At 36.2% G+C, this 21035-nt stretch overlaps 1 protein-coding gene across 1 annotated transcript in view; it reads right to left on the minus strand.

Moving 5' to 3' along the window:
• Positions 1-21035, minus strand: part of pcca (propionyl-CoA carboxylase subunit alpha) — an 87472-nt gene that overhangs the window by 48375 nt on the left and 18062 nt on the right. The window contains exon 7 of the mRNA XM_051702486.1: positions 1999-2130. Within this exon, the coding sequence (XP_051558446.1) occupies positions 1999-2130 (132 nt within the window). The remainder of the gene's footprint in view (positions 1-1998; positions 2131-21035) is intronic.

Below are 21035 nucleotides of genomic sequence, written 5' to 3' on the forward strand. Positions count from 1 at the left end.
CCACCTGTTCCCTTGACTCCATTCCTTCCCACCTTCTCCAGGCCATTTCTCCGTCCATCCTACATGCACTCACACACATAATTAACACATCTCTACTTACAGGCACTTTTCCCACTACATTTAAGCAGGCTCGAGTAACCCCGCTGCTGAAGAAACCCGCACTTAATCCCACACAAATAGAACACTACAGACCAATCTCTCTCATACCATTCATGGCAAAAACACTTGAAAGGGCAGTTTTCAATCAAATCTCTGCCTCTCTCACACAGAACAAGCTGCTGGATGACAATCAGTCAGGCTTTAAAAGTGGACACTCCACCGAGACCGCCCTGCTGTCTGTCACCGAGTCCCTGAGATGTGCGAAAGCTGAATCCAGATCATCAGTCCTGATTCTGCTGGACCTTTCTGCAGCCTTTGACACAGTCAACCATCAGATATTACTCTCTACCCTTTCCTCGCTGGGCATCACAGGAACTGTGCTTGACTGGTTTAATTCCTATCTCTCAGGTAGTTCCTTCAAGGTAGCCTGGAGAGGTGAGGTATCCAAGCCACATCAGCTACTTACTGGGGTACCTCAGGGATCAGTGCTTGGGCCACTTCTCTTCTCTATATACACAACATCACTGGGACCCATCATTCAAGCACATGGTTTCTCTTACCACTGTTACGCTGATGACATGCAACTCTACTTGTCTTTCCAGCCCAACGACACCACAGTGACTGCTCGAATTTCTGCCTGCCTGGCGGACATCTCGGCCTGGATGAAGGAGCACCACCTGCAACTCAACCCAGCCAAGACTGAACTCCTTGTCTTTCTAGCCAACCCTGATGTTGAACACAACATCACCGTGCAGTTGGGTGCAACTACAGTAACGCCTTCCAAATCGGTCAGAAATCTAGGGGTAACCATCGACAACAGATTAAATTTCACAGACCACATCTCAAAGACTGCAAGTTCATGTAGATTTACACTCTACAATATCAGGAAGATAAGACCCTTCTTCTCTGAACATGCCACACAACTGCTTGTCCAGTCACTTGTCATAACTAGACTGGACTACTGTAACGCTCTCATTGCAGGCCTCCCTGCATGTGCAACTAGACCCCTCCAAATGATCCAGAATGCAGCAGCACGTCTGGTCTTTAATGAACCAAAGAGAGCACGTTACACCACTCCTTGTCTCTCTCCACTGGCTAACGGTTGATGCACGTATCAAATTCAAGGCTCTGATGCTGGCATACAGAACTGTTACTGGGTCTGCTCCAGCATACCTAAAATCATTTATGCAGAGCTACGCGCCCACTAGAAGTCTGCGGTCGGCTAAGGAACGTCGCCTTGTTGTACCAACACAAAGAGGCACCAAAACACTTTCCCGGACTTTCAGCTTCATCATACCATGTTGGTGGAATGACCTTCCCAACTACATCCGTGAAGCTGACTCACTCTCTGTCTTCAAAAAACGACTAAAAACACATCTTTTCCATGAGCACTTAACCAGTCATTAAAAAAATAAAAATAAAAAAATAAAAAAAAATTCTGTTGCACTTTATTCTATTTTGAATACTATTATGATGCTAGTGATACTTTGTAATACAGCACTTTTTATACCACTGTCTCCTAAGATGATTCGCTTATGTTTTCCTCTCTTGTAAGTCGCTTTGGATAAAAGCGTCTGCCAAATGAATAAATGTAAATGTAAATGTAAATATAACATACAATATTACATGTATATTGTTAGCTTTATGTACCACATATGTACCATACTGCTGTTTATTATTTAGATGCTCTTTGTTTTGCTCAGCTTGAATAGGATTTCAGTAAAATGGTTAAGGTAAATCGCTGATCTGGGTGGCTGTGCTGGGGTAAACACTATTTACACCATGTGTAAAACCAAAACAAAACAAAAAGTTTTGTTTAGGATGCTTTTATCAAGTGAACAGCACATGGCTATGTAAAGTGAGGGATTCTTTGGAAGATTCTGAAGATGTTGATCTGACCTTGACAACACCATCAAAGCCTGGGATGGTGTTGACTTTGGCAGCTTTGGCGATGAGTTTGCTCTCGATCTTATCCCCCATGGCCTGGATGGCATGTGTGTCAGGACCAATGAAGGTCACCCCCTCAGCTGCCTGTAGAAAAATAATTTATAATAAGGCACATTTATATCAGTGGTTCTCAATTGGTGTGTCACAACCCAAAACTCTATCTCAGGTACAGTCTGATAGGTTCATGGACAGCAGGGAGAAAACAATGCAAAATGTACAAAATAAAATGCAACTAACTATATAGTCATAGACTAAAAAAAACAAACAAAAAAACAATTAAAACTATAAGCTTTAAAAGGCTTTATAATTCCCATATCTTTTGTTGTCTATATTGTAGGGCTGAGCTATATGCTAATATTTTTTAATATTTTCACAATATGTAAGCATTTCACTTCAACCAGTCAATTTTGCTTTACAAATTTAATTCATTTATTGAAAAACTTAAACCAAAGATATTTCTAAATTCATATTGCTATTCAAACAAAATAAAAAAAATCAATTAAAATAATGAAGTGGTTAAAAAAAACAAAACAAAAAAAAACAATTGTATCCTTAAATCCAAACATTTACATTCTCCAACAGCCCCATTTGCCATCACACAAGTATCTGTCTATAACAACAGATGGGAAATTACCAATATGGATAAGATCTAAAGACAATTATTAATGTAAACATAATAATAATAATGATGATAATAATAATAATAGAAATAGAAATAAACCATTACCTCTGGAAAGTTCAATATAAGTCACAATTTCTACTTTCATAAAACGAATACAACAGTTTATTTTCTTCACTTAGTCTGTGCCTAAACAAATAGAAAACACCAGTTTTCCTCTCAAGTGTAAGCCTTAAAAATTCCCGTTTTCCCCAATTAATGCTGCCTAATAATTTCCATTGTGTTCTTATCAAATTTGTGTTTGTTTTGTTTCGTTAATGCAGTTAAAGGGATAGTTCACCCAAAAATGAAAATTCATTGCCCAGTAGGTGGCAATATGCACAAAGAATGTGAATCATCCAAAAACAAAAGAATGAAAGTAAAAGTGTAGATTTATGATTTTTAAAAAAAAGACAAACATTGATCTGTTTCTCACCCATGCTAATTATATCGACATTAAAAATAGATTTAACCATTGGAGTCGTATGGATTAATTTATGCTGCCTTTATGTGCTTTTTGGACCTTCCAAGTTCTGGTCACCATTCACTTGCATTGTATGGACCTACAGAGCTGAGATTGTCTTTTAAAAATCTTAATTTGTGTTCAGCAGAAGAAAGAAAATCATGCACATCTGGGATGGCATGAGGGTGAGTAAATGAGAGAATTTAAATTTTGGGGTGAACTACTCCTTTAATGTGGCCTAAAGGAAAATGAAATCAAACTCAATTTTAAGTTCAAGGTGAACATGATTTTGTATTATTTTATGATTTAATCAATTTCATCTTTGTTTCTTAAACAGCGCATTCCCTAAGAAAATTGTATGGTTGTTTAATGGGGCCTATATGCACGTCATAATTTTATTTAAAAATTAAACTTTAATTCCAAGACCTGCAAAATAAAAACTTTTATGGAGTGGATGATGAAAACAAGTTGATGTCACACAGCAATGTGTTTCGAATACATTTTGAATAAAAAAAAATTTCATAAAGGCAGCAATGTTTCATCACTCTCATTATTTTCAATAAATTAACATTTCATAATAATCTTTATCTACAGGCTGTATTTCCTTAATAATGAAATTTCTAATATATGTAGTGTTTTTATCTAGTTGCTAAACCATAGCATATTTGTTACAAGCCATGCCTGAGTCTAGAGAGTAGATTATAACTGGAAAATGTTTCATGCTACTCAGAGAACATGTCGGTGGTGAAAATGGACACAACACCACATGGTTTTATCATTTCTGATATTGTCGATCATTGTCTGTGAATTACTGTCGCAATCGGCATCGGGATATTTGTCAGATATCCGATTACATCGTCCTATCACCCGGTCCTAGTATTTTGTTACAAATTCATCTGCCACTTGGTAGAAGCTATAGTAAAATCAGCCGAATGCCAAAATGGACAAGTTTGATAACATACCTTGAAAACCATAAACAAAACTATGCAAGTAATAAAAAATATGAACCAACTACAATCACATACAGGTTCACTCGCATCAAGGATAAACCCACAATGTGGGTAAGCCCACAACAGTGAATTATTAGCTGCCAAGACCATAAAACCATCAACATTTAAAGGTGCATTCAGTAACTTTTGTCTTTGTGTCATCTTGGACTTACACTGACACCTAGCCGCTTGGATGCAGCATATTTTAAAATCGATAGTTTTCAATTTCAGATGCCATTGTAGAAATGTAGTATTCACAGTCAGCCATGATTACTTTAATCAGTGAGTGAAAGTGTCAAATAACAGGACGGTTACTGAGATTAAGCGAGTAGTATTCGGCTGATCATATGATTCTAACGGACCCTCTCCATGTAGAATAAAACAGCTTTTATAAGATTACTGTTATGACTGGAGTCTTCCTTTTAATGTGAGTGGTCATGATTTCCTACATACAGTTGTGCTCAAAAGTTTGCATACCCTGGCAGAAATTGTGAAATTTTGGCATTGATTTTGAAAATATGACTGATCATGCAAAAAAAACTGTCTTTTATTTAAGGATAGTGATCATATGAAGCCATTTATTATCACATAGTTGTCTAGCTCCTTTTTAAATCAAAATGGTAACAGAAATCACCCAAATGGCCCTGATCAAAAGTTTACATACCCTTGAATGTTTGGCCTTGTTACAGACACACAAGGTGACACACACAGGTTTAGATGGCAATTAAAGGTTAATTTCCCACACCTGTGGCTTTTTAAATTGCAATTAGTGTCTGTGTATAAATAGTCAATGAGTTTGTTAACTCTCACGTGGATGCACTGAGCAGGCTAGATACTGAGCCATGGGGAGCAGAAAATAACTGTCAAAAGACCTGGGTAACAAGGTAATGGAACTTTATAAAGATGGAAAAGGATATAAAAAGATATACAAAGCCTTGAAAATGCCAGTCAGTACTGTTCAGTCACTTACTAAGAAGTGGAAAATTCAGGGATCTCTTGATACCAAGCCAAGGTCAGGTAGACCAAGAAAGATTTCAGCCACAACTGCCAGAAGAATTGTTCAGGATACAAAGGAAAACCCACAGGTAACCTCAGGAGAAATACAGGCTGCTCTGGAAAAAGACGGTGTGGTTGTTTCAAGGAGCACAATACTTGTTGACCCCTCTCCAAACATAGCGCTTATGGTTGTGACCATAAAGCTCAATTTTGGTCTCGTCACTCCAAATTACAGTGTGCCAGAGCTGTGAGGCATGTCAAGGTGATGTCGGGCATATTGTAACTGGGCTTTTTTGTGGAATTGGCTTCTTTCTGGCAACTCGACCATGCAGCTAATTTTTGTTCAAGTATTGTTGTATTGTGCTCCTTGAAACAACCACACCATCTTTTTCCAGAGCAGCCTGTATTTCTCCTAGGTTACCTGTGGGTTTTTCTTTGTATCCCGAACAATTCTTCTGGCAGTTGTGGCTGAAATCTTTCTTGGTCTTGGTATCAAGAGATCCCTGAATTTTCTACTTCTTAATAAGTGATTGAACAGTACTGACTGGCATTTTCAAGGCTTTGGATATATTTTTATATCCTTTTACATCTTTATAAAGTTCCATTACCTTGTTACCCAGGTCTTTTGACAGTTCTTTCTGCTCCCCGTGGCTCAGTATCTAGCCTGCTCAGTGCATCCACGTGAGAGTTAACAAACTCATTGGCTATTTATACACAGACACTTATTGCAATTTAAAAAGCCACAGGTGTGGGAAATTAACCTTTAATTGCCATTTAAACCTGTGTGTGTCACCTTGTGTGTCTGTAACAAGGCCAAACATTCAAGGGTATGTAAACTTTTGATCAGGGCTATTTGGGTGATTTCTGTTACCATTATGATTTAAAAAGGAGCCAAACAACTATGTGATAATAAATGGCTTCATATGATCACTATCTTTAAATGAAAGACAGTTTTTTTGCATGATCAGTCATATTTTCAAAATCAAATGCCAAAATTTCACAATTTCTGCCAGGGTATGCAAACTTTTGAGCACAACTGTATATTGCAAAAAGATATGAATTGTAATAAGGAGTTTTAAAAAAATGTAATGAGGAAAAAATTACTGAGTGCACCTTTAAGAGACATTAAGAAACCAAATTATCAAACTACTACAGGGTTGCTGCAGAGTTTTTAAAATCAAATTTAAGACTTTTTAAAATCTTTTTCAAGACCTGAACAAATAAAATTAATACCGTATCCCCATACCAAAACAATCTCAAAATAAACCATGTATCACAGACTCTTACTTAAACAGGCAGGGGCACACATTCAACATGGCCGTAACATTGCTTATCAGTAAAACAGGGTAGGCTATATGCAAGTTTAAAATACTCGAGACATATTTTCCACATTTATGACACTAAAATTGGTTAAATGTAACATTATATAAATAGATACAAATTAGAGGTCGACCGATATTGGATTGAGCTGATTCAATAATGTGTTGAAATAATAATCTGCCAATAGTTTTTTAAAATTGGTAGCCTATATTAAATGTTCTTAGTCTTTTCTTCCTGTGATGGGGAGGGCCAGACAGAGGCTACAAGAGTCCAAATTTATTAAAATTCCAGATGCACTTAATGGTTGGGGGCGTGGGTTGCAGATTTGATTCATAGCATGGAACTTAACTTTAAAGGCACTGTAACTTTGAAATACACCAGGGACTCTTATTTTGAAATACTTGCGCTTCACTGCTTACAGCTGCTCATTCAAACAAATAAGGGATATAAAATGTGCACTCCTACAATAATCTACATTTTACAATAAACAAAAGTAAACCCTGTCATATTTCGTCAACACTATATCATCATCATCAACAGTTGATTATTTGTGATTGTTTGTCATAAATTTCCGATATGGCTTAATGATTGTGAACTGCTCCACAAAAGCTGGTAGGGCTGCCCCCGACCAAAGATTTTCCAGGTCGACTGGTAGGAGTTAATTTAAGCCATTAGTGGACTAGTTGCACGTTTATTATATTAATTACTTGAATATATTTTTGGGGGGGGACATCAGAAAATGGTTTGAGTTCCAGGACTGAGAAAGAATGTTATAAGTAACATTGCTAACACTGTTCTACATTACAGAAAAATACTAAAACTATATACATTTTACAAGCACACGCAAGAAGCGAGCCGCAGCGACACCGGCAAAAGTGGTAATGATCCTGAATGTGTCGGAAAAACCAGCAAGGAGACTGTCTGAACATTTTGTTAATTTATAGAGAGAAATGCACATTAGGGTTGTGCCGACACGATGATCTCGGGGATCGACAATGGTCAGAGTGATCGCCAATAGCTGATGCCTTTGACGATGTCAAGATGATATTTGGCTCATTTTCCCATGTATTAAATTATTATTATTAGGCTATTATTATCAAATTAATATTAATTTAAAATAATTTGCCCGTAGACACACAGACACACGCTTGAAGAAACACTTTATTATATTAGTAAGAACAGATGACAGAAAAGACATCTATGCACATGTATGATGCGCTGATATGGAGGCGTGCAGTCACGTGGGACACACTCATGTAAAAGGTTCTCACTCTTTCAGTTTGTCTTCTGATTTTTTTTCTTTTTTTGTTTTTTTCTTTTTTTTTTGTTTTTTTCCGCAAGAACAGTATCGTCTATGAGTGCTGCAAATGACCTCAGACATCTCAACTCAGGAGGTGTTTTGAGTTCAGTTCACTTTATTTCCACAGAGCAGTTCATTGTGACCACAACTCTGCAGCCTATACATCTGTGATTAAAACATAAAATAATACAAAAACACATTCACCTCGAACCATGATTTATATTTCAGTGATTATTATCATCATTGTAATTATTATTTTTACATTTATAATTGTTTTATGTCTTCATTTGTGTAAGTAATTTTCTGCCATGATGTTAAGACGGATTCTTGCCTGATGGTAAATGGAAAGGTGTAATATATATATATTTACATTTACATTTATGCATTTGGCAGATGCTTTTATCCAAAGCGACTTACAGTGCCCTTATTACAGGGACAATCCCCCTGGAGCAACCTGGAGTTAAGTGCCTTGCTCAAGGACACAATGGTGGTGGCTGTGGGGACTGAACCAACAACCTTTTGCTTACCAGTTCAGTGCTTTAGTCCACTATTCTTTTATCACTTCATTATTTTAATTGCTTTTTTGTATTGTTTGGAGTGCAATTTGAATTTAGAAATGTATTTGATTTAAGTTTTTCGTTTTTTAAATAAATTAATTTAATTTTTCAATGCAAAATCACTAAAGCAAGAATATTCACCGATCCCTCAGCCCAGGGATTGCCGATGTAACTGGATATTGCAATATATATATATATCGTGAAGGAGGGAACAAAATGAATTTATTCACACACATGATGTATTTTCCCAGACAACGAAATACCCGACCGGTAGAGAATGCACAGATGAAGAATGTTCGTTTCCAAAGAGATGTTGCCCTTCACAACTGTTGTAAAACCATCTTTCAAAAAGTTGAATACTTATTATTATTTTTTTTTTTTTCCAGTTTCATTTGAATTTTTAGTTAAAATAAATAAAAAAATAAAGTTCTAAGTTTGAAATCAAGGTGTCTTGCTTTATTGTTTAGGCTTAACCCTAACCCTGCTTAATGAAAATTACCCCATAGTACCACCTAGCATCCAACCAGCGCTAATAACGGTGTTCATCGTTTTTATGTGGAGTTGTTTCTCTGACTAACCGACCAATCAAATCTTGGTTGCCCAAGACTCTTCTCATCGACTAACCTTTGGTCGACTATCAGGGGGCAGCCCTAAAAAGGCTTGGAGAAAATACAACAAAAATACTTTTCACTCTGATGGACGCAGTGTATGCATTTATTTAATTCAATCGTATTCTTCTGAAGTTTGATAATCACATTAGGTCATATCACGAATCTTGTCTTTCCGCTCACAAATTTAAGACCTCTTTAAATAAAAATTAAGACTTTTGTTGTATAATTTAAGATGTTTAAGACTTTAAGACCTTAAATTTTGGAAAACTGAATTCAAGACATTTTAAAGATCCATGGGAACCCTGTTCTAGGCTGTTGACATTTACTCGTTAATACTAATATTAACAAATTAATTAAATTATTATTAATAATGTAATATTACATTAATAAATGTTTAGGTTTAAGGGCATTTTTGTTTACTTCAGTACAATAAACAATTCTGGTACTGTATCGAGTCACCACTTGATGTCCATTGTAAAATCTGGGTCCTGAAGCAAAACCAGTTGCGATCCACTGATCTACATTATTTATTCTAACTTACAAATGACCAAAGGCATCAAATCTGTAATTAAACGACCATCTCAGCCCAATCTGATTCTGCATCATCATAACCCAAGCCACCAGTTTACATTCCTACGTACAGATTAAAGCTCAACACACCTGTACATCAGCAGCTGTTTTCTTCTGGCCACAAACAACACTGTGAATCATCTGATACAAGATACTATGGTTCAGTGTTTACAGTACAAGTCAAAGGTCTGACCGCACCTGACAAAATGTATGTGTTTCATGGTCCTAAAGACCTTTTGATCTAAATGCTTATGCTTGATTGCTATAAATCAGTTTTGTAGACAAATACTGTATAAATACTGTACATTTTTTTCTTTTTCTTTTTCTTTTTTTTAAATGGACAAGCTGGACAGATACACCCAAAATCATGTAAACTTCTTCATTAATAATAAACTTGTAATTATTTACTACTACTTGGAAAACATGTAGTTATTAAGAGTATCTTCAGTGCACTGGTCACGCATGGCATTCAAAAATCTTGCATCCTTTTGAAACTTTACAGTTCACTACTTTAAAAATGGTAAGCTAACATACCACTGTTGCCAGGGCAACCAAATCCCTTCACACACAAAAAAAGAACCCCAGGGTATGTAGCTTCAGGTAATGTCCGCAGAAACATACATATAAATAACGAAGCCAGAAAAAAAAACAACGGGAAAATGAGATCTGTTCTTTTCTTTGTTAGGGTCAGGAATCAGGAGGCTATTGCTTCCTGGCCAATATACTACAGATAGTATGCCTAAGGCGTGCAGAACCCATGGAGCTCTGTATTTAAAAGAGGGATTTGACCCCATGACTCTTACAGCTCCGACTGGACCCATGGTGTTATGAGATAAAGGATAAATCTAAATGAGGCCAAAAAAATACCAAGGTATCAACAAACTGAACTTTTACAATCACTTAAAGTTCATTAACCATCGCTAAAATGAAGAAGTGAAGAAATACTGTAAGAGTTATTTTTTCACTGTAACGAGTTCACATGCAAAAAGAGTTTCCCAATTCTCTCCTTTGTTTGTTGTCAATACATGATTTGCTCCGTAAAAAGTATTGGAACAAATTATGCAAATTATTTCCTTAGACTTACTAACGACCCTTTATTACTCTAACAAGTCTGGAAAAATGCAACAAATAAAATAAAAACATAATGAAATTAATCAAAGTTTATTCTTTGATATGTGGTGGAAAATCGGAATGGCCCCATTCACGCTGAAAACCTCTCACTCTAACCCTTGTCTGTGTCTGTTGCATTCCAGAAAATTAAATCCAATAAAGTGCTTCTGCCCATTCAGATGTCAGTCACTCTTTCCACTCCTTGTGTCCATTTTTGCACTGCCCGTGTGTGTGTGTGTGTGTGTGTGTGCGCGCGCGCATGTGGTACAATGAAAAGGCTAATCAACCAGCAAGCTCCTACAAAAACAGTAAAATGAGTGTGATCCACTAAAGTTAAGGGCGTGTGAGAGAGGATGTATAGAAGTGTCTAGAACTTGTGTACAACAGCGGACGTGAGAAAACACTAGGATAATGACAACATCTTATGCAAGACTGCATCCAAAGAATGAAAAGGCATGAAAACACATACACACACATATGTTGGTGTGGCAATCCTTATGAGGACTCTCCATAGACATAATAATTTTTATATTATACGAACTATATATTCTATCCCCTAACACTACCCCTAAACCTAACCCTCACAAAAAAAACAAAACAACTTTCTGCATTTTTACATTTTCAAAAAAACATAGTTTAGTATGTTTTAAGCGATTTGAATTATGGGGACACTAGAAATGTCCTCATAAACCACATTTATAGCATAATACCTTTGTAATTACCAGTTTGTAACCTAAAATAAATTCCTCGTAAACCATCCAAACCCACACACACACACACAGACTCCTCTCAAACTCAATCTCCTCTCTCCTATTGAAAAGCACTTCTCTTTTAACATGCTAAAGAGGCTGTAGAGGTAATCCTAACAGAGCTGAATCTGCGCATGCCCACAGGCTCTGGCCAATCGTTTGCGCTGTGTTTAACTGTACTAACAGTTGAGCAGAGGGGGCAGCTATTCAGGATGGGGGGTTCATTCACCTCTTATTCATGTGAGAGGGGTAGCACTATTCAACTGCTAATGTAATGACATCTTCATTTCCACACACACACACAGAAGGCAGTGGATGGCCCACTCATCTGAGTGTGTGTGTGTGCGCGCGCATGTGTGTTTTGGGTGGGGGGAGGGGCGGGGTTGTAAAAGAGGTATTGGGGGATGGAAAGGTGGAGGGAGCTGGAGAGGTACAGGTTTGGTTTTGACATGAAATAAACAATTATTTATTCATTTAGTAGATGCTTTTATCCAAAGCAATAACTATATAGAGTAAATCTGCGAGAAAAACTGCAAATAAGATGGAAAATCTGGGGAAATAAGAAATAAAATGAAAAATACATATGGTTTACATTAATTAGTTATGCTCATAACATGACATGAACAAATAAAATTAATACCGTATCCCCATACCAAACCAACACAATCTCAAAATAAACCATGTATCACAGACTCTTACATAAACAGGCAGGGGCACACATTCAACATAGCCTTAACATTGCTTATCAGTAAAACAGGGTAGGCTATATGCAAGTTTAAAATACTTGAGACATATTTTCCACATAAATATCACACTAAAATTGGTTAAATGTAACATTATATAAATAGATACAAATTAGAGGTCGACCAATATTGGATTGTACTGATTCGACAATGTGTTGAAATTATAATCTGCCAATAGTTTTTTTCAAATTGGTAGCCTATATTAAATGTTCTTAGTATTTTCTTCCTGTGATGGGGAGGGGCAGACAGAGGCTATAAGAGTCCAAATGTAATTAAATTCAGGATGCACTTTATGGCTGGGGGGGGGGGGGGTGTTGCAGATTTGATTCATAGCATGGAACTTTTAACTTTAAAGCACTTTAACTTTGAAATACACCAGGGACTCTTGTTTTGAAATGCTTGCACTTCTTGCGCAGCTGCTCATTCAAACAAACAAGGGATATAAAATGTGCACTCCTACAATAATCTACATTTTACAATAAACAATTAAAAGTAAACACTGTCATATTTCATCAACACTATATCATAATCATCAACAGTTGATCATTAGTGATCGCTTGTCATAAATTTCCAATATGGCTTAATGACTGTGAATTGCTCCGCAAAAGCTGGAAACACTCACAAGCCCCCGCATGCTTGGAGAAACTACAACAGTGCTGCGTTTTCAGTCTGAGGGACGAAGCGCATGCATTTATTTAATTAAATTGTATTCTTTTGAAGTTTGATAATCACATTAGGTCATATCACGATTCTTGTCTTTCCGCTCCCAAATTTAAGACCTCTTTAAATAAAAATTAAGAATTTTGTTGTATCATTTATGATTTTAAGACTTTTTAAGACCTTAAATTTTGGAAAACTGAATTCAAGACATTTTAAAGATCCACGGGAACCCTGTTCTAGGCTGTTGACATTTACTCTTTAATACTAATATTAACAAATTAATTAAATTATTATTAATAATGTAATATTACTTTAATAAATGTTTAGGTTTAAGGGCATTTTTGTTTACTTCAGTACAATAAACAATTCTGGTACTGTATCGAGTCACCACTTGATGTCCATTGTAAAATCTGGGTCCTGAAGCAAAACCAGTTGCGATCCACTGATCTACATTATTTATTCTAACTTACAAATGACCAAAGGCATCAAATCTGTAATTAAACGACCATCTCAGCCCAATCTGATTCTACATCATCATAACCCAAGCCACCAGTTTACATTCCTACGTACAGATTAAACCTCAACACACCTGTACATCAGCAGCTGGCCATAAACAACACTGTGAATCTAAATAAGCTGGGAAATCTGGGGAAATAAGAGATAAAACGAAAAATACATATGGTCATTACTTATGCTCATAAAATTTTCTGTGTGAATCACTGTGTTTACTATTTTCTGTAAGTGATGCAATGCTTCAACACTCCTGTGTTATATTAAAGCCCACACAGATTTTTTCTGCACCAGTTGTGGGAAAAAAATTTGCAAACTGGATTTAAACATGGTAAAATGGAGATGGAGAATTCAGATTTACTGTTATAAAAAAAAAAAAAAAAAAAAAACTGGCAGCTGTATTTGACTTAAGTTCACCGTAAAAAAAAAAAAAATACAGTGTCCATGTTTCAGGAATTACGGAAATGTAATTTTGGTGCCTTTATATTTTAAGGATCACTATCGTATATATCATTAAATGATATAATGTTAATATAGTCAACCAACCTACTGGAGCTACAAAAATCTGCTTTGCACTTTTAAATGGACTGTTTACCACCATAGTAACACAAGGGGTAAAACAAAAAGCCGTATCAGGACTTACATTTTATAAAGAGTTTCACCTCCGAGAGCATTGGCTAATATGTATAGACAGAGGACAGATTCTGTGTTTTCCATTTTATTTTTTCTGAATGCCGTGTTTTAACTTTTAATTACAATTTATCATCAAAAAAGTCTAATCAAATGAATTCATAGAATTTTAATCAAATGAAAAACAGAACAATTACTTTTCAATATAGCATTACATTATTTTTATCAAATGAAGTGCTTCAATACAGGTCCTCACAGCACAATCCAAAACACAACACTGGAGTTGTTGTTTTGTTATTTGTCATATACAGTGCTGCACAGCAGAGCATCACAGTATTAATGAAAGCATCAATGAAAACTTTTATTCTGCAAAACAGCACTCTTACTTGCGAGATATTGCTTAAATATAAAATGTAATTATTATTGATATATTGGGGTCTATTTTCGTGCAGTGCTAAGCACAACAACGATGTGCTGCGTCTTATCCAATTTTCGTGAGAGCGCTAATTCTAGGTGCAATTTTCATGCCAGCGCAAAGTGGCCATGGGTGGGAGTGTAGGGTACGGCTATCTGTGGGAGTATGCGTGCAAACTGTGGGTGTATTGTATGTAAATGAAGTGGCAAACACAATTTACTATTTTCCTAAGAAATAGTTCATTGCCCTAAGACGTTTGAGAATTAAGTCTAATCTCAGCGCAAAGTCTAAACTCAGTGCCTGCATTTGCAGTTTGGATATTCCACCAGCAGGTGATATCAAAGAGCTATTGATCACTTTTCACTCAGCACACCCTGGATTTGAACTGACGACTCCAGGTGTGGTAGTCAGTGTCTTTACTTGCTGAGCTACCTAGCCCCCCGCCCACTATTGATCACTTTTAATAATATCCATGATGTGTGTCAGTAGATCAATGATTAATAAAAATAATGTTTATTTTCTATAGCGCCTTTCCAAACTCAAAGAAGCTGTATAGAAATTAAACACAAAACATTAAACTGAGAAACATATAACAAATATACATTACAAAAAAAATTAACAATGGGAGAGAAGCAAAGCTTATTTCAAGCAGGTGAGACATGAGCAAGCAGGACGAGAGCCAACAGTCCCAGAGAGGTTGACAGAGAACATACAACACATACACTACCGGTCAAAACTTTTGAAACACTTGACTGAAATGTTTCTCATGATCTTAAAAATCTTTTAATCTGAAGGCGTATGCTTAAATATTTGAAATTAGTTTTGTAGACAAAAATATAATTTTGCCACCATATTAACTTATTTCATTACAAAACTAAAATGTAATTTAATTAAAAAAAAAGCTTTTGAAATTGATGACTTGGACCAAATAATAAAAGCAGCCAATAAGTGCCCAACATAGATGGGAACTCCTTCAATACTGTTTAAAAAGCATCCCAGAGTGATACCTCAAGAAGTTGGTTAAGAAAATGTCAAAGAGTACATGTCTGCAAATTCTAGGCAAAGGGTGACTACTTTGAAGATGCTAAAATATAACACAGTTTTTATTTATTTTGGATTTTGTTTAGTCACAACATAATTCCCATAGTTCCATTTATGTTATTCCATAGTTTTGATGACTTTACTATTATTCTAAAATGTGAAGAAAAAAATTAGAATAAAGAATCAAAACTTTTGACCGGTAGTGTACAAGGTGGTCCGGAGCAACGCAGGTGGCAAAACAGAGTAATAGAGCAAGGGAAGCATTGCATACAGTCCATTTACAATACTGTAGGCAAAGGATTGGCTTATGTTTAATAATTTGGGGAAAAAAAACTATTTATTGGATTCGAAAGTCACTTTTTGTGCTGTCTTATCAATGCTTTATCTGCCGTAATGTAATGCATTTTAATTCTCTCTCTCTCTCTCTCTCTCTCTCTCTCTCTCTCTCTCTCTCTCTCTATATATATAAATTTGTAATAATTTATAATCATTACATCATTAAATATAAAATTATTTTTATTTTAGGGGCTTTCTCCACAAATATTTATATATGCGATTCAATTAATCAGCATACCATGTAATTAATTTGATAAAAAAATTGTAATCGATTAACAGCCCTAATAAATAAATAGTCTGCATGTGCTGCACATTTTAAGGTTAATGTGCGCTCTGCTGTCTGTCATCTATTACAAACACAGAGCGCACGTGATGCTTATGATGAGGTGTTAGTGTTTGAGTGGCCAGCTTCATACATTCCCTTTGAAGCATGCAGCACATTTCTTTATTTAATTAAACCTCAGACTTTCGGGGTTTAATCATAACACATATTACGATTTTAATTTGATAAATGTATCATTAATTATTCATTTTAACCTTAATATGTCAAATTCCATGACATTTCACTCTTTATAGCTAATTCCTTTTTATCACTAGATTCTGTCCATGTTTCTTCGCATCGTGGAAATCATAGGGCTCTACACAGTCACTCACACAAACACAAAACAACATCAGGGTAACACCCTTGACACTAAAATAATGCAATAAACATTAACGAAACAACATAAAATGTAATCATTTATTAAAAATATTAATAAACTAATATTACAATTACATTTAATCAATGTGATGGTCATGCAGGGAAGCACAATGATTGTTTTCACCGTAATTTTAACATTATTTTACTGTAAAAGTAGGCTACACATATTGTCTTGTTAAACACAATATAAAATTTCACTGTTAACTACAGGTGCATCTCAATAAATTAGAATGTCGTGGAAAAGTTCATTTATTTCAGTAATTCAACTCAAATTGTGAAACTCGTGTATTAAATAAATTCAATGCACACAGACTGAAGTAGTTTAAGTCTTTGGTTCTTTTAATTGTGATGATTTTGGCTCACATTTAACAAAAACCCACCAATTCACTATCTCAGAAAATTAGAATACATCATAAGACCAATAAAAAAAACATTTTTAGTGAATTGTTGGCCTTCTGGAAAGTATGTTCATTTACTGTGTATGTACTCAATACTTGGTAGGGGCTCCTTTTGCTTTAATTACTGCCTCAATTCGGCGTGGCATGGAGGTGATCAGTTTGTGGCAATGCTGAGGTGGTATGGAAGCCCAAGTTTCTTTGACATTGGCCTTCAGCTCATCTGCATTTTTTGTTCTCTTGTTTCTCATTTTCCTCTTGACAATACCCCATAGATTCTCTATGGGGTTCAGGTCTGGTGAGTTTGCTGGCCAGTCAAGCACACCAACACCATGGTCATTTAACCAACTTTTGGTGCTTTTGGCAGTGTGGGCAGGTGCCAAATCCTGCTGGAAAATGAAATCAGCATCTTTAAAAAGCTGGTCAGCAGAAGGAAGCATGAAGTGCTCCAAAATGTCTTGGTAAACGGGTGCAGTGACTTTGGTTTTCAAAAAATACAATGGACCAACACCAGCAGATGACATTGCATCCCAAATCATCACTGACTGTGGAAACTTAACCCTGGACTTCAAGCAACTTGGGCTATGAGCTTCTCCACCCTTCCTCCAGACTCTAGGACCTTGGTTTCCAAATGAAATACAAAACTTGCTCTCATCTGAAAAGAGGACTTTGGACCACTGGGCAACAGTCCAGTTCTTCTTCTCCTTAGCCCAGGTAAGACGCCTCTGATGTTGTCTGTGGTTCAGGAGTGGCTTAACAAGAGGAATACGACAACTGTAGCCAAATTCCTTGACACGTCTGTGTGTGGTGGCTCTTGATGCCTTGACCCCAGCCTCAGTCCATTCCTTGTGAAGTTCACCCAAATTCTTGAATCAATTTTGCTTGACAATTCTCATAAGGCTGTGGTTCTCTCGGTTGGTTGTGCATCTTTTTCTTCCACACTTTTTCCTTCCACTCAACTTTCTGTTAACATGCTTGGATACAGCACTCTGTGAACAGCCAGCTTCTTTGGCAATGAATGTTTGTGGCTTACCCTCCTTGTGAAGGGTGTCAATGATTGTCTTCTGGACAACTGTCAGATCAGCAGTCTTCCCCATGATTGTGTAGCCTAGTGAACCAAACTGAGAGACCATTTTGAAGGCTCAGGAAACCTTTGCAGGTGTTTTGAGTTGATTAGCTGATTGGCATGTCACCATATTCTAATTTTTTTGAGATAGTGAATTGGTGGGTTTTTGTTAAATGTGAGCCAAAATCATCACAATTAAAAGAACCAAAGACTTAAACTACTTCAGTCTGTGTGCATTGAATTTATTTAATACATGAGTTTCACAATTTGAGTTGAATTACTGAAATAAATGAACTTTTCCACGACATTCTAATTTATTGAGATGCACCTGTATAAGGTAAATCTTTTTACTTATAAAAAACATTAACATTTTTTTACCGTAAATTACATTTACCATAGTTAATTGTCACTGTACATGGTAAGATGAACTAATTAACAGTTTCTTACTGTACGAAGTGTTCTATTCTCTTTATTTGTAGCTGGAAGACATTGATTGAAAACGATTTCAAAATACAATTATATTTAAAGTTGTAAGTTGTAACTGTGTAATTTCTGTGCCACTAGCAGCAACAAACAGGTTTCAAACAATTTACCACTGTCAGGCACTATTCACATTTATCAGAATTCTGCAGGCCTACTGTAATTCTAAGGACTATGAAAAATCCCTCAAAAAACTGTTTGTACAATCAAAAGTTTCTATGCAGATTTTAATTTCCCTAATAAAGTCGATGTATAAAAAAAAAGAAAAAAGTGGTTTGCGATTCATTCACCGCAGAATAAAATGGTTAAAGTGCAAAATTTCCTCCACACTGAAGTCGACGACCTTGAAGAGACATAAAACAAATCTGGGTTCAGCCGAGTTGCTGCAGGTCCCCGACAGCTTAACATTTAACACTTATTTTGACATGATGAATTTTTAACAGACTCTCACTGTTGATTAACATTATGATGCTCTGCCGAGATTGTTGGTTTGTTCAAGGTGAAGTATGAGCCAAAGTACAGTGTTGAAATAGTGGCAGCTGCAGCAAATTGTATTTTTCAGGCACCAGGATCTCTTTCTCCACCAACATGGGTCGCAACTTACGACAAACAAGTCACCCCTTTTTAATCACTCCTTGCGAACAGCATTGGGGTACTGAGGATCTATTTTACTCTGGATCCTTACAGAGAGATGAAGGATGGTATTAGCACATCTAGATGGAGAAGGCGTGTGCAAAAGGTATAATCAAGAAAGTTGTAACCTCATGAGGGGGGCTCAAGGGTTGTTCTCTCTTGCCCAAGGAGAAGATCCTAGTACTACGGAGCGAAGAAGCACGCCACTGTTCTTTTCACGAGCTACCACCAAGAAGATGGGTCTCGTGCCGTACCCGGGATGCTCTGCCGAGAAAAGCCTTAAAACTGCACCAGAAATGCTCATTCATTTTAGATTTGTATCTAAAAATTTGATTTACCAACTAGTGGTCGACCGATATATCGGACAATATTCTGACTTTTTTCATTATCGGCATCAGTCGATACATTTTCCTGTTTGGCCGATTTGTTTCTTGAGGGCGCCAAGAATCGCCTGCTTGCACGTGTAGTGACTGAGACAAGTAAACGACCAGTCACGGTTTGTTTTGTTATTACATGCCATCGTGTTACTACAATAATAGACCGGTGTGCAACACAGTGTCATTTAAATCAGTGTTTCCCAACCTTTTTCTGCCACGGCACACTTTTTACAACGAAAAAATTATACGGAACACCACTATCCCACATAGGCTATCCATTGTCAATATTTTTCCTTTTCAAGAACTTGTCCATGTTTTCTGTCCATCTTAGTAGCGTGTTTACTTGTAATGTTTGAAATTCGGCTATGCAAAAAAAACAAAAAACAAGTCACATAGGTAGGCTACGCTGTGCGAGGTCACAGGTGGAAAGAGCGCTAAATGGGTAATGAAAAACAACAAATTTGCTTCTTTTCTAATTTGTAGGTTTGTTCGTGCAATGCCACAACAAATTACAGGGATGCAAACTCATGAGGGGCTAAAAAGGTAAGACAATCACTGGTCCACAAAAATTTTTTCTGGGGATATTTTTTTTTTTTTTTAAAGAATATGCTAAAAGCACCAGTTCCAGCTATTTTAGTGATTCAAGTTTATTCAAGTTTACAATTGTGCAGAATTAGCTGCAAAATAAAGAGTATTTTGGTGAGGCTTGCTTCTGTTCCACAAATTTGTTCAATTTTATTAACTGATTAGTTCAGTGACCCCTTCTGAAAATGTCACTAGGTGGCGACAAATGAGCATCTTATGTGCTATGAGTGAGTCAGTGAATCATTTTGAGTCGTTCATGACCGAAATCTACCAAGAGACTTTATAGTGTTTAAGCATTAAAAGAACAAAGCAGATCTATAGTCTTCCTTCAGTCTGAGCATTATTTTTCATCCAAAAAGACAACAATAATAGTCTAATAATAGTGAGTTTCAATAACGTCCTTACCTTCTCCTTTATTAAAACTTGCATGGCTACAAATCTACTGACTTCAGTATAAGAATTATAAATACAAAGCAGATCTATGGTATCATTTTCCTACAGTAGCCTATTTAAACTGCTGAGCATGGCTATTATCAGAAAAGACCACAATAATAGACAAATAATAATAATTTTGAGTTTCAATTATGTTCTTTCGTCATTGTAAAATCGCATTTCACATAAGTTGAGGCATCAACGCTCTGTTCATTGCCAGCGTCAAGCGGCGCATTGCCCTCCACATGACAAGAGTTGCAGAAAGCGTCACAGGAGCGATTTTACAAGTCTGCCATGTAAAAAAGCAGGAGGAATCCACAATAAACATTGAAAACATGTATTTGGAAGAGAGAAAAAAAGCTTGCAGTTGCTTTGATAGCAGATAGTAATAAAAGGACTCGTTTATGTTTAGGTCAAAGCATTTCTTGGTGAATTTAAATTAGTTCAATAACTGGTGTCTCTGATATTCATAAACGATAAGGTAATATTTAATTAAAAGAAATTATGAGACATTCAATGTCTCTTCACAAATTTGAACAGTTTTTAAATATTTCTTGTTGTTTAGTTCTCTCAAAGACATTACTGAAGCAAAAACGTGTATGTAAAAACACTTGGGTGTAAAGTGGCGTCACTTCATAAACTTCAATGTACTTTGCAGCGCTG

This window comes from Myxocyprinus asiaticus, chromosome 7 (assembly GCF_019703515.2).
Source record: "Myxocyprinus asiaticus isolate MX2 ecotype Aquarium Trade chromosome 7, UBuf_Myxa_2, whole genome shotgun sequence".
NCBI lineage: Eukaryota > Metazoa > Chordata > Actinopteri > Cypriniformes > Catostomidae > Myxocyprinus > Myxocyprinus asiaticus.